The sequence below is a fragment of the Perca flavescens genome, chromosome 2 (genome assembly GCF_004354835.1).
Source record: "Perca flavescens isolate YP-PL-M2 chromosome 2, PFLA_1.0, whole genome shotgun sequence".
Lineage (NCBI taxonomy): Eukaryota > Metazoa > Chordata > Actinopteri > Perciformes > Percidae > Perca > Perca flavescens.
The window spans coordinates 22,961,852-22,973,976 of record NC_041332.1 but is presented as its reverse complement, the minus strand read 5'-3'; the positions used below and the strand labels follow the sequence as shown (position 1 = coordinate 22,973,976).

Here is a 12,125-nt window from a genome sequence, read left to right as displayed (position 1 = left end):
AGAAAAATGCTGTCAGAGCAAAATAGAAATTGCTGACATCAAAGGAAGGTTTTAAAAAATTCCAGCTGTGCTCAGCATCAAATAAAAGGTGAAAGGTGAGGTCAAAACAAACAACAACAACAACAACAACTATCAAATAGAAGATAATTGTCAGAAATTTGAGTGACACATTTAAATGTCTTTACTTTAAGTTACATATTGGCTCTATTACATTCCATTAGTGTTGGTTCAAAATGTTAGTGAGGCTACCAGAGATGCTGAGGCTGATGTCCTACAAGGGCAAGTGTCAAAGGTAAAGGCTATCATCTATGTAAACCAGTCATTTATGAATCAATACTGACATCATGTTAAACGGAGACAGGACTTATAATGATGATAGATGAGGTAAAAGTGACTTTTTAATTACACAAATTGTGCTGGTGTCACGTTACAGAAGGTCAACTAAAACATTCCATACATCTCTTATGAGCAACTGAAAACAATACATTTATTCACTGTTCGGTTTTCCTAATTCTGCTTTACTTGAATTAAACACAAGAAATTAAATATTTCTGTTGCATTCTGAAACCTAATTCCAGTTTTGTTGCCTACATACAACAGCAGCCGGAAACTCCTGTGAAACCAAACAAGCACATCATTATAGAGTATAATTATAACCCACACGATGAATTCTCTGCTCAATTCCTCTCTCCATCTGACCGTGAAGAAAATGTATGTCTTTTTTGCTTCTCTCCACCCTTGAACACCCAGTAGAAAAAGGTAAAAACACAATTTTGTTGGTGAAAGGGAAGATTTGGGCTGCTGACTGACGGCAAGGCCATGAGCCTAGGGCACACCATACTGGCGCATAATAAGCTTTTTCTAAGAAGCGCTTCTCATAACATCTAACTTACTTGAATACACACACACAGGACAATTGCTTTATTCTATAAAACACATTCCCATCACAGGAAGAAAAGCCTCCTGAGACCTTGACAGCAAGTCAAGGTTTCAAAGTGTTTGACTATGTGTGTGTGTGTGTGATTGTTAGTGTATTTATAATTAAAACATGTGTAAGCCTTTCACAGAATACAGTACATAAAGCCTTGAGAGACAAAATATAGAGTTATTGTATCTTGTAGCCTCTTGGATGCAATTCTGAATGAGTTCAATACATTTTATTGACTTCTTACTGTATGATTTGTGTGTGTGTGTGTGTGTGTGTGTGTGTATGTATGTGTGTGTGTGCGTGCGCGTGTTTGTGTGTGGTTGCTCTGACCATTCTCCACGTGCTCCTCCTCTCCCACACTGCCCTCTGGTGTGGTCCGCTCGTAGCCTTCCTCAGGCAGCGGCAGGGCTCCCAGCCGCGGCCCTGACGAACTCTTGCTGCTTGGCGTCTCCGAGTCTTCCAGGCCACTGTCATAGCAACCGCCATCCTGGGGCTGGCTGACAACAGAGAAGGTCACCCGGCGAAGGGTCCCCTGCAGGAAACATACACACACAATATGGGATTAATCATACCGGATTCCTAATCTGAGATTCTAAATCTGGGGATTAGGCTGGTGGGCAGGCGTCTGCAAAGACATATTGAGATTATCTGATCGTGTTCGCCTTGATTATAAGCTTAGCTGCTACAATGCAGGGTAATAGTCATCAACCAATCACGCCGGTCTTTCAAAGTTTTCAGTTGGTTTTTAATCCCAGTTTAGATTAATGCTGCTGGACATGGCTGATGTTTACAAACCTCTAGCCGGCCTGGAGACAGTTATTTTTCATCTGGAATGGCGCCCAGTAGTAGCAGCTGGGTAATAGAGAGTCCATTCTCAAAAACACTTACTTGGTGCTCTATTAAAATAAGTGAAGGACGTTAAATGAAAAGTGATATCTGATGATGTTGTATATTTTTATTATTGTAAACAAATCCTGTTGAAAAAACAAAACCAGCAATGCATTGATGCAAGTCTTGTGTGTGTATTAGAAGCCTGATTTAAACACACATCAGTAAGCCACGTGGGGGCAATGGGTGACATGTTCCTTCATAGCAAATATAACATAGCTAATAACATAGGCACTGTGGTTCATTTTTAAGTCTAAACTACACCGTCCTGTTGTTCATACAGGACAGTAATGTGTATAAATACTCACTAGCTGATCAAATCTGCAGCTGAAAATAGTTCCCAACAAAAACACTATTTACACCTGTTTAAGTAAAGATGGCTAACTACTACAGTGTCTATCTGTTTTAGGAAATTATTTAATCTTTTTGTAAATGAAACTATAATATTTGCAACCTGTCTTTAAAGACTTACATCTTTAGAAGAATAAATGGGCTTTGGGCTGAGTGCCACTGAAAACTACTGAGAGAAGGATTAACGCTTTGTTGTTTTTGATCTTGTCATTGAATTTGTTAATGACAACAAGAATATAGAAAATCATCAGCCTTATACTTTCAGCTCTGTTCATTTTTGCTTTCAATTCATATTTTTTTTAATCACTACCCTTTACTTACTTCACTACCACTATGTTTTAGTTAAATGGTTAATCTGAATTTTATTTGAACAAAATTAAGTTAATAAATGAATAATCTAAATTGATACTTAAAATTGGAATAATAATAATAAAAGAAATATTACTTCTGTTTGTAAAAGCTTGAAATGCAACCCTGAGGCATGGACAAGCAGGCATCACTGTGAACACAAAACAAACAAACCATCCACCACCACTGACAAATCTCCCAATCCTGCAGTGGAAGGGGTGGTGATTCAGTAACAAATCACATCCTTCACTCAAACTCAGCATCACACCTGCTGTGATTTCAACACACAAATCACCCCATTCTAGTTAACAGACAAGTGTTCACTTTGGAGAAAAAAAAGAGAGACTGTAATAAATCCATGCTGAGAGTATATCAGAGGGAGTTAGATGACTCTGTCTGGCCTGGAGGGATCACTCTGCATCAGGAAGCCCATTTCTATACAACACCCGTCCCATCTCCTCTTATACTAATTTATCTGCTCGCAAAATTACAACCCTTTCAATTTAGATCTGCTTTGAAACACGCAGCGTATAGTGAGGAAGTGAGGGAACAGAGGGATGGCGCAGATTAGGGCGGAACAACTTCAGCTGGAAACGTCGCCTCAGGATAATCTGCTGGGAAAAGGATGGACGGCTGGCATAAAAGCCCAAACTGAGCTGTTTTCTTCTTCTTCTTCCGAACAGCTAAATAAAGTGGAACATTTGAACATTTCACCTAATGAACATGCAAGACAAGAGGAGCGAGGAACATAGCTACATCAGTTAAGCATGAGGGGGAAATTAACAGAGCACTTGTTTCTTCCGCCATTTCTTAACAGCGCTTAGATGAAAAGGGGATGAGAGAAAGTGACTCAGACAGCAGAGATTGTGAGCACAAGCAAGACTGAGGAAGAGATATTAGATTATATGGGAAAAGCAGCAGTTCTTTGAATCTCAGTGGCTTCATCTTAACTCTACACAGAGAGAGCAATGTATTTTTAGAACATTAGCTTTGATGAAACAGTCCAACCTCTTTTTTTACTCGCTCAGACTTGGGGCAATGGCACAGAGAGGAAAAAAGTGTGTATAGAGGGCCACAGAGGGCATTGGTAAGGATAACTTTTGTTTTATTGTGACGAGAAAGAAGTTAATTGTGTGATCTCATTGTATTAAGTTTGTTTTTTGAGATCAGTGATGTCAACATCACAAATAATTCCTTGACTTAAGAAGCAAAACTGTCAAAACTGTTTTCTTAGGATCATAGCATACTAATAACTTGACATCATGGCAGAATCTTTTTTTGAATGATCACAGAATCATTAATTCATGATAATGATGTTGTAAAATGATAACTATTTCTGATCGCAAGACAACAAGAGACATTATTTCTCTACACACGTTTCCTCGTCAGCCTTCTCTGCGAACCATCTGGAGAAAAAAAACATTACATAATTTTTAACCCGTTTCTAAAGTTCTAAGCGCCTCTTTTTTTTCTAATCCAAACAAAGATGGTAATGATCTCCTTGCTCAATTTTTACGTTAGCCCAAATTAAAACATGTGTTTTCAGTAATACTGGTAGACATTGATGTTTTCCAATATTTTGTGCTTAAATACAAAATAACATATATTACACATATTTTGCTTGTGTGCTTTTTTTTTGGACATATGTCATTTTCAGCTAGCGGAAATACACAACCTGAGAATAAATTGATATTTTTTCATCCAGATGGTTAGAAGAGTCTTTGAGAAGTCCACGTGTTGTTATAGAAGATTAAGGGCCCTAGCTTGCACCCAGCGCAATTGCCTTTGTACACCGACGCATGTATCATTCCTATTTTGCACACGACGCACAGCGGACTTTTCCCTCCACAGACGCACGTCTGTAAATTAGGGAATGTATTTGTGCTCCCGGGGGCGGTTCAGCAAAAAGAGGAGGTGTGTCTCGGCGCAAACGTTCCCTGGTGCTATTTTGCAGTTTCAGAAAACAATTCCGCCACAGACCAGGAAAAACCTGGTCTAAAGTCAGCGGCACGTTATTCAGATGCTATTTTAAGGGCGCATGCTGGGCCGTAATGTAGAGTGTGCACACCGTGCATACACTTTGCTTCTCTCATCTCACGGACCCAGCAGTTCCCATTTTTGCAAACCATACATAAATACAAGGAAAAATACGACCTTGTTTTACACATTTCCATGAATCATAGATGTGTTGATGACATAAATGAGGAAGTATTAGAGGACTTAAGAAGATGGGATGTTGAACTGCATGTGCTGATGCCACTTAACCCAAATGCCCCAGCAGCAGCATGGGAGAGGAGAGACTGAAGAGCTGCATCGTCTATAGTGAGGTAATCTCAGTCTAATGTTAGACTACATTGCAAAAATATCACCATGCATTCATAACCTCGTGATTCAGTGAGAGTGAGCCCAAAACATGGGAAAGTATGTTTTTGTGACATTTCTTTATTTACATTTTGTCAAAAAGAAAAATCAATAGCAAACGTCGGTCTCCTCGGCTGTGAACCGCTCCTGGCGTGTGCCCATGGATGTATGGGCATGCGCCTAGAAAATCCGCCATTATAATAGCAATCCGCCATGGAACAAGCACGCCTGCTTTTAAGGAGAATGTGAGATAATGCTTGGATTGGTTTATTGCACGTTACGTCCAAACCACACCTATGTAGCTACTTCAGACCAACCCATTTTAGATTTGCGTCAGGCGCAAGAGTCATTTATCCCGCCGGTATAATAGCAACAGCGAGATCCGCCCACAAAGCTACTTGCGTTTGCTGTTTGATAATTGCATTTCAGATCATTAAAATAGGGCCCTAGGAGTCCACAGCCATTGTAGTAGCTCTGCGAGCTGTACTTACTTCTAGTTACATGTAAAAGCTAATGTCAGCATGCTAACATGCTCATAACGACAATGCTAACATGGTGATGCTAAGCAGTAAATGGTAACACATGAGATTCACAAATTGTGGCTAGGATTACTATATGAATACAGAAATCCAGCCTGCGCGACAGGGCCAGACTTGATCGACAGACAAGGAGAGAGTTACTATTGGAGGCCTGCTGCTGGTCGCTGTGTGTGTTTGTGTGTGTGTGTGTGTGTGTTCTATTACAGAATTCATCTGTTCAGCCATGATTCCATCTAATTCAATTTCCCTCTAACCCTCTTTCTGGTCAGAGCTGCCCCCTTTCATTCCTTCATACTGATAATTTTATTTTCTATTTCTCTCCTCTGTCCTCCCTTCCTCCCTTCCGTCAACTCTGCCTTACTCTCCCTCTTACTCTCTCTCTCACATAAGCCTACTCCCCCCTCCCCTTCCCATCCCTTCTTCTCTTGCCCGACAGCTTTATGATGTGGCGATCGATGATGTGTCCTTGACCTCGTTATGAGTCCCTCTCTTCTTCCCCACAGCAGGCTTTATTGACCCACAACTCCCCTATACTCCCTAACCCCGTTTCCCTCTTTTCGCTCATCCTCCGTCTTCTCTAGCTCAAAGTCTTCTGCTCATTGACAAACCTCTCTTCTATTCTTTTGCCAAAACCCATATTTTGGCATATTTTAGTCATTAAATTCTACTAATTTTGCAGTCTACACATTCTGTCCCTGTCCCCCGATCTGGCCTCTTATCATTGTCTCACTTATTTTCTTCTTCTAAATTTGGCTTTATACTCTTTCACTAATACCTCTACTACTCTCTACCCATTCTAACATTTTCTATAAATGTGGTCTTTTTTTCAAGCTTTTAACATTTCCGTCTTCTTTGCTCATACTTTAAATTGATCTCTTTTTTATGTCCTGTCTGCATTGTAAGCTTTTTCCTCCAATAAAAAACTCTACAGCGTAGTGTCCTTGATGTTTTTTCAACCTGACTCACAAAGCATATTTGTGCGTGCATGTGTGCATGAGTTCTATTCATTGGCGGAGCAAATGCAATAAAGACTGATTACTAAATATCCCAAATATCTACTGAATGTCGACACACATTCATCTGTGTGAGCACAGCCCCCACACACACTCTGGAACACAGACACATACGGATGAATTGGCTATGGTCCAGTGTGGCCTATGAATTCATGCCTGATGGTATATTAATTGAGTTTGACGGAGGACATAAAAAAACCTTCCCCTTAATCTGACACGGGCCATTACAGTTCAATACTGACATGGGAGCTTTGCTCATTTGCAAGGCAGGGAGAGTATGTTTGACTGGGTGTGTTGAGTGTGATACAGTATGGGTGTTACGGTAAAGTTATTTATGGAAGATAGGCATGAATCAAACAAATGCATGATGGATCTGAACTCAGAATAAACTTAACCATCTGAGTCTTGCAGCTCTAAAGGAATTGTGGAGAAAAGAAAGTTCCTAATATAGCTTTCATTTCAGGGCAAGAGTGTGTTGCGGCGCACGCGTGTGTGCATATGCTTATGCGTATGTGTGAGACTTCGCACCTTTATGTTTGTGTTTTACGGCTGTGTATGAGTGTGAGACTTTCAAAGCCTGCAAGATGTGTGATGTCAGCCTGTGAGAATATGTATGTGTGTGTGTGTGTGTGTGTGTGTGTGTGTGTGTTTGTAGTGTGAAGAGATACGTGTGTGTGTGTGTGCATGCACAGGTTGGCTCAGTCATCAAGGTAATTAGTGTGTAAACCTCCTTGCTGTCGGTTCAAAGAGAATTAACGAGCTCTAGTTAATTAACAGTCCCATCTCTTCCCGTTACATGTGTCTGAATATTCAACACGTGTGTTTGCATGTGTATGTGCAACATCTGCACATCTGACTGTTTGTGCATGTGTGAGCGCATTTGGATGTGAGTGTGTGTTTGTGTTTGTCTATGCCCTGCTACACTTTGGTCTGCATAATGAATTGACAGGATGTGGCTTATGCATAAACCACAACTACAAATATGGTTGGAGGACTAAAGCCACATTTCCCTTTGGCTCTCTGCTCAGTCTCATTTATTTTTGACATCATCTAGGTACGAGGAAGAGCGCCCATCTATTTTATTAATTCATTATTTGTTTGTTACATACACATTACATTGTTTAGTTCCTCGTTAGTACATAGCAAGTATTTCGGTCACATCAACGCTCAGATTGGAGGTCAGATTCCCACTGCAGACATCTGTTCATCCATTTACTAAAGTGAGGATGTCATGCATAATCCATAGCTGAGTGACCACAGTGCATAGTCCAACTGTATAACCCATTTTAGATATACCACAACATATATGTACTTTACAGTCAACATTCAGCATACTAAATACAGACCAAGTAAACTTATAATAATTAATTTTCTGCACCATAATATAATTGACGTTTGACTGATGTGGCTTGTTTAAGGCTGATACCAACATTTGTTATGATCAATATCCACTGACAGTACGGGATAGATTTTTGGCCCTGAATTGATATTTGATAGAGAGGATGTAGCCAAATGACTTGATAGAGGCTGTTAAATAATTACATTTGAGCTAAACATCTCCTACATTTTAATTACATAAAAGATGTGTTTCTTGCCTGCTTGCTTTATTAAAAATGTATTAGACTGTGGAGTAATGCATATGTTTAAATGACTGCAAATGAGGGATGATATTTTCTAATATTTCACAAATCAGTTCATCAGTTACAATGCTGTTAGCTGTACTGATGCCCGTCGGCCAGCATCACAGATAATAAATTTCATCTTTTTTCACCCACTTTTCTACATGTTGCTGCATGTTTGCATTTGTTACTGTGCTGAAATAAGCAACTGGAGATAGGAAAAATATATTTTTCTTTGTAATGGTTATGTTTTTGTGTTCAAACAGGCAGAAGTCAGACAGTTTCATGAGCCAAATGTCATTCAAGCAGACACCTGACATCCAATTTGTAATCACTCCCTCCAGACACCTAAAATTTTCCTAACGTTGACTGAGGGGTGTAGCCTTGCGTGTTAATATCCCTGCCAGTTGTCCGTCACTGGCGATTTCAGCCTGTGGACATATTTATTGCCAAGCGTCAATATTTCTGAATGTGATTAATTTCATGCCAGAAATAGGATTGTGTGACCCTTATGGAATATTGTAATTCTCAATTAAAGGGAGGGCTTATGGCATTCTTTAAGTGGCTGAGCAGCTCTAGTGGGCAGGATTTTGGGCAGTATTCTATTGAATGGTTAGAACAACACTTGGCATTAAAACTCAAAATATGGTTTTATTAAATAATTTGTTTATAAAATAAAACATAATTTAATAAGTGAATACATGTTTAGAATATTTTGATGTAGCTTCCAGTAAATCTCAACTGTACTGGATGAGCAGATATCTGATATTCAGTGCAAGATCGATATAACTAGTCTAATATCACTATTTTTATCATCAAATGATGTCGCCTCATCTTGTTTCTCATAATGTGATAGCTTATTTACTCCCTAAAAATAATTGAGCTGATACAATGTCAGTCTTCTGCTTATTACAGCTATAACTGTGCAGAATGTGCAAGGTGATATTGCACTTTTGCTACCACAACACACAGTGAAAACTAATATGCTTCTGTTGACACCACATAGGTGTAGTGCCAGACTTCATATCTGGAATGCTGATCAGTCAAAATGACCTTTGCCTCTGCTCTCTTGTTTTGCCTCCGTTTAGAAATCGTGTTGTGCTAATGCAGCCAGCAAATGTGTGTGTGCTCATACTCTGAAAGTGGAGGAAGTGTTGGAATGAACAAGTGAATTCAATAACTGCGAGTTTATTATATTCAGATATTATAAAAAATGAGTTTGTATTGATTGTTTTTTTTATTGAAATTATTGAGCAGTTCCCTCCCCTCAGCAGTAGTGATGTCACTTTGCATGATTAAACTGTCATGCAAAGATGCTTTGTGTGGCAAAACTAACTAAATGGATCGATACACACTACGATACACACTATTGTCTAATTCATATATTCAAAGTGAAAGGTCTGGCTCTACTGATGACATGTTTCATTACAGTGAATTTAATGTGTTAATGTTTAATTTAATGTGTTATAATTTAACATAATTTTATACAAGCACCTAAAGTGTGAACTTTGCTGGTAAAAAAATCACATGAATATCTTGTTGGTGTTTTTATCTCATCTACACAAACTAACACTTTTTTCAATCAGGTTTCCACTGTGTTTTATCACAGTACCAATAAAGCCAAAACTAAAATTAAAACACTAAATAAAACTAAACTTTGACTAAGTGATTTAGTGAACTAGTCAAATGTATCTGTTCTTAGATTACATTTGCTCAAAAATTTCTGAAATGTTTGCTGGAAAATCTTTTGAAACCTTTTGCTGTCGACTGTTAAGTTATGCATCAAAGGCAGCAAGGGGGGAGAAACAGTGAAATGTGCTGACAGAAAGAATCTCGCAGGGGCTGTGTGAACAGGACAGATGTGTTAACAATTAATTTGACAATGATATATTTACACTGGTTATTTAAATATAGAACTGATCTAAAACTGTATTCAAGATCTTGTGCAGTAACGTGGGGTGACGTGTTGGAATGCAGTTTCCTGAGGCTATGTGGAGAAGAGCAGACGTCCTGTTTACACGTTGGACCCATTAGGTCAAGCAGACAGGTAAAGACAAGTGTCGGGAGACCAAGTAGGAGAAAGAGGGTGACAGATGATGAATAAAACAACTGATAAATGGGTGAATGAGCCAAAACAACAAGACAAAGAAAGGACTGTTAATCAGCATGTGTGGCAGGGTACAAATGTTCTAAGAGGAAAGGGACAGACTTTTCTGACCACAGACGGTCTGAAGTAGAAATGAAAAGACAAAGAATGCTGTTTAGGGGAGAGAGGGTGGACTGTTGTGGTATTTGCAGAATGCAGTAAATGGTTTGGAGCAGGTTGAAACTCAGCACAGGGAGGGATGAAGCAATATGAGCAGCATTTCTTTAGCTGTCTGACTCGCAGATGTTGATGAGCCAAGGCGCCCTGTTACCACAACACACACTCACACGGCTTCCATGCAGCACCGTAATCCACACATTAGGCACACCTGCTTGCTTATGTTCACACTTGCAGGAGCGCACACACACACACACACACACACACACACACACACACACACACACACACACACACACACACGCACACACACACATACTCTAACACATTTATAACTATGCAGCGTGTATGTTGCAGTGGGACCACCTCTGCAGTAAAAGCAAGCCTCCCTTCTCCATGCTTTCACTTATATTCTTTCCCCCTCCCATAATTCTCAGCTTTCTCTCACCCTTCGTCCACTCTCCCTTCTGTCATTTCCCCTTTCTCTGCTTTCTTCTCCTTTTCTCATTTCACCCCTCTTATTCTGCAGTCCATCCCCCCATCTCTCTTCTTTCCTACCCTTCCCTTCTCTCTTTCCTCTATCTCAGTCTCTCTCTCTACATTGCTCCCTCTAGAAGCAGGTGATGTAGAAGGGTGCTCAGCAGTATCTGACTATCAGGCCTGACTCTGTGAGAGGAATGATAATCACTGTGCTGCACTGCAGAGAGAGAAAGAAGAGAGGGAGCAAGGGAGAGACAGGGAGAGAGAAGAGGGAGGGAAAGGGGGCATGAGGTAGAGGGAAAGGGGGGCAAGTGCGGCAGTAGGAAAGAGGGGTCAAAATAAAGTGGGGAGGGGGTGAGAGGAAGATGGCAAGAGTGGGACAAAGAGGAAAGAGGGAGAAGAAGACAAAGAAAGAAAAAAGAAAGAAAGAAAGAAATTGAAAGAAAGAAAGAAAGAAAAAAGAAAGAAAAAAGGATTACAGAAATTGAGCACTGCTTTAATAACATATACCTTCTCTGTGTCATGCACCCACTTTCTGCTAAAAAAAAAAAACACCTTCTCCTCCTCCACTCCCCCCATTTCCCCCTCATATACACACTTACACACCTCCAACAACACCACATCTACCACCACAATAGCTTGTTGTACAGCAGCCCCGCGGTATGAGGGAGAGCCTTAGCCTTGTGTCTGAGCGCCAGAAAACATTAACTGCAGCAGCGAGGTCATCTGATCGGTACTATGCGGTCCCTCTCTCTCTCTGTCTCTCTCTCTCTACTCCTCTTCACACTGCTGCAGTCTGCTGCTGGCCCCCCTGTGGCCACCGGCGGAACTACCGTCCACGCTGCCTCCCCACATGCCTGTCCTGATAATGCTGTTTTTGAAACGTCCAATGTATGCATATAATTTGCTGTCCTTAAATCACTTTCTCCTCCTGGGAGCAATTCAAGCCAAACCCTGAAACCTGTGCTCATAATCATTTTCCTAACTAGTTACTGTGATTGTGTGGGTGTGTGTATTTGGTATGTTGTGTATGTGTGTTTGTGTGGTGGGACACAGAAAGAGAGACTGCTTCACTGCATGCGGGTCTACTGCATCGCCATCCAGCACAGCTTTGTTACCATCAAGCTGTCCACCCTGGCATTGAGCTTTCTCCCTTCTCCCTGTCTCCATCTGGGCTCTCCACCCTGCAGATACACATTGAAAATCACTAACTCCATTCACAGCATCAGGCCTTTGAAATGTTTATCCTTTTGTGTAGCTGTGGCTGTCTATAGGGGGGGGAAACAAAACAAAAACAAAAAGCTCATAGAGTGAGATGTAAAGCGAGGCTTACCG

General features: G+C 40.4%; 1 protein-coding gene across 1 annotated transcript in view; it reads right to left on the bottom strand.

The window, feature by feature from the left end:
- The window catches only part of pcdh7a (protocadherin 7a), a 40,493-nt gene that overhangs the window by 4,467 nt on the left and 23,901 nt on the right, over positions 1 to 12,125 (bottom strand). Inside the window, exon 4 of the mRNA XM_028604351.1 lies at positions 1,259 to 1,460. Coding sequence (XP_028460152.1) covers positions 1,259 to 1,460 — 202 coding nt within the window. The remainder of the gene's footprint in view (positions 1 to 1,258; positions 1,461 to 12,125) is intronic.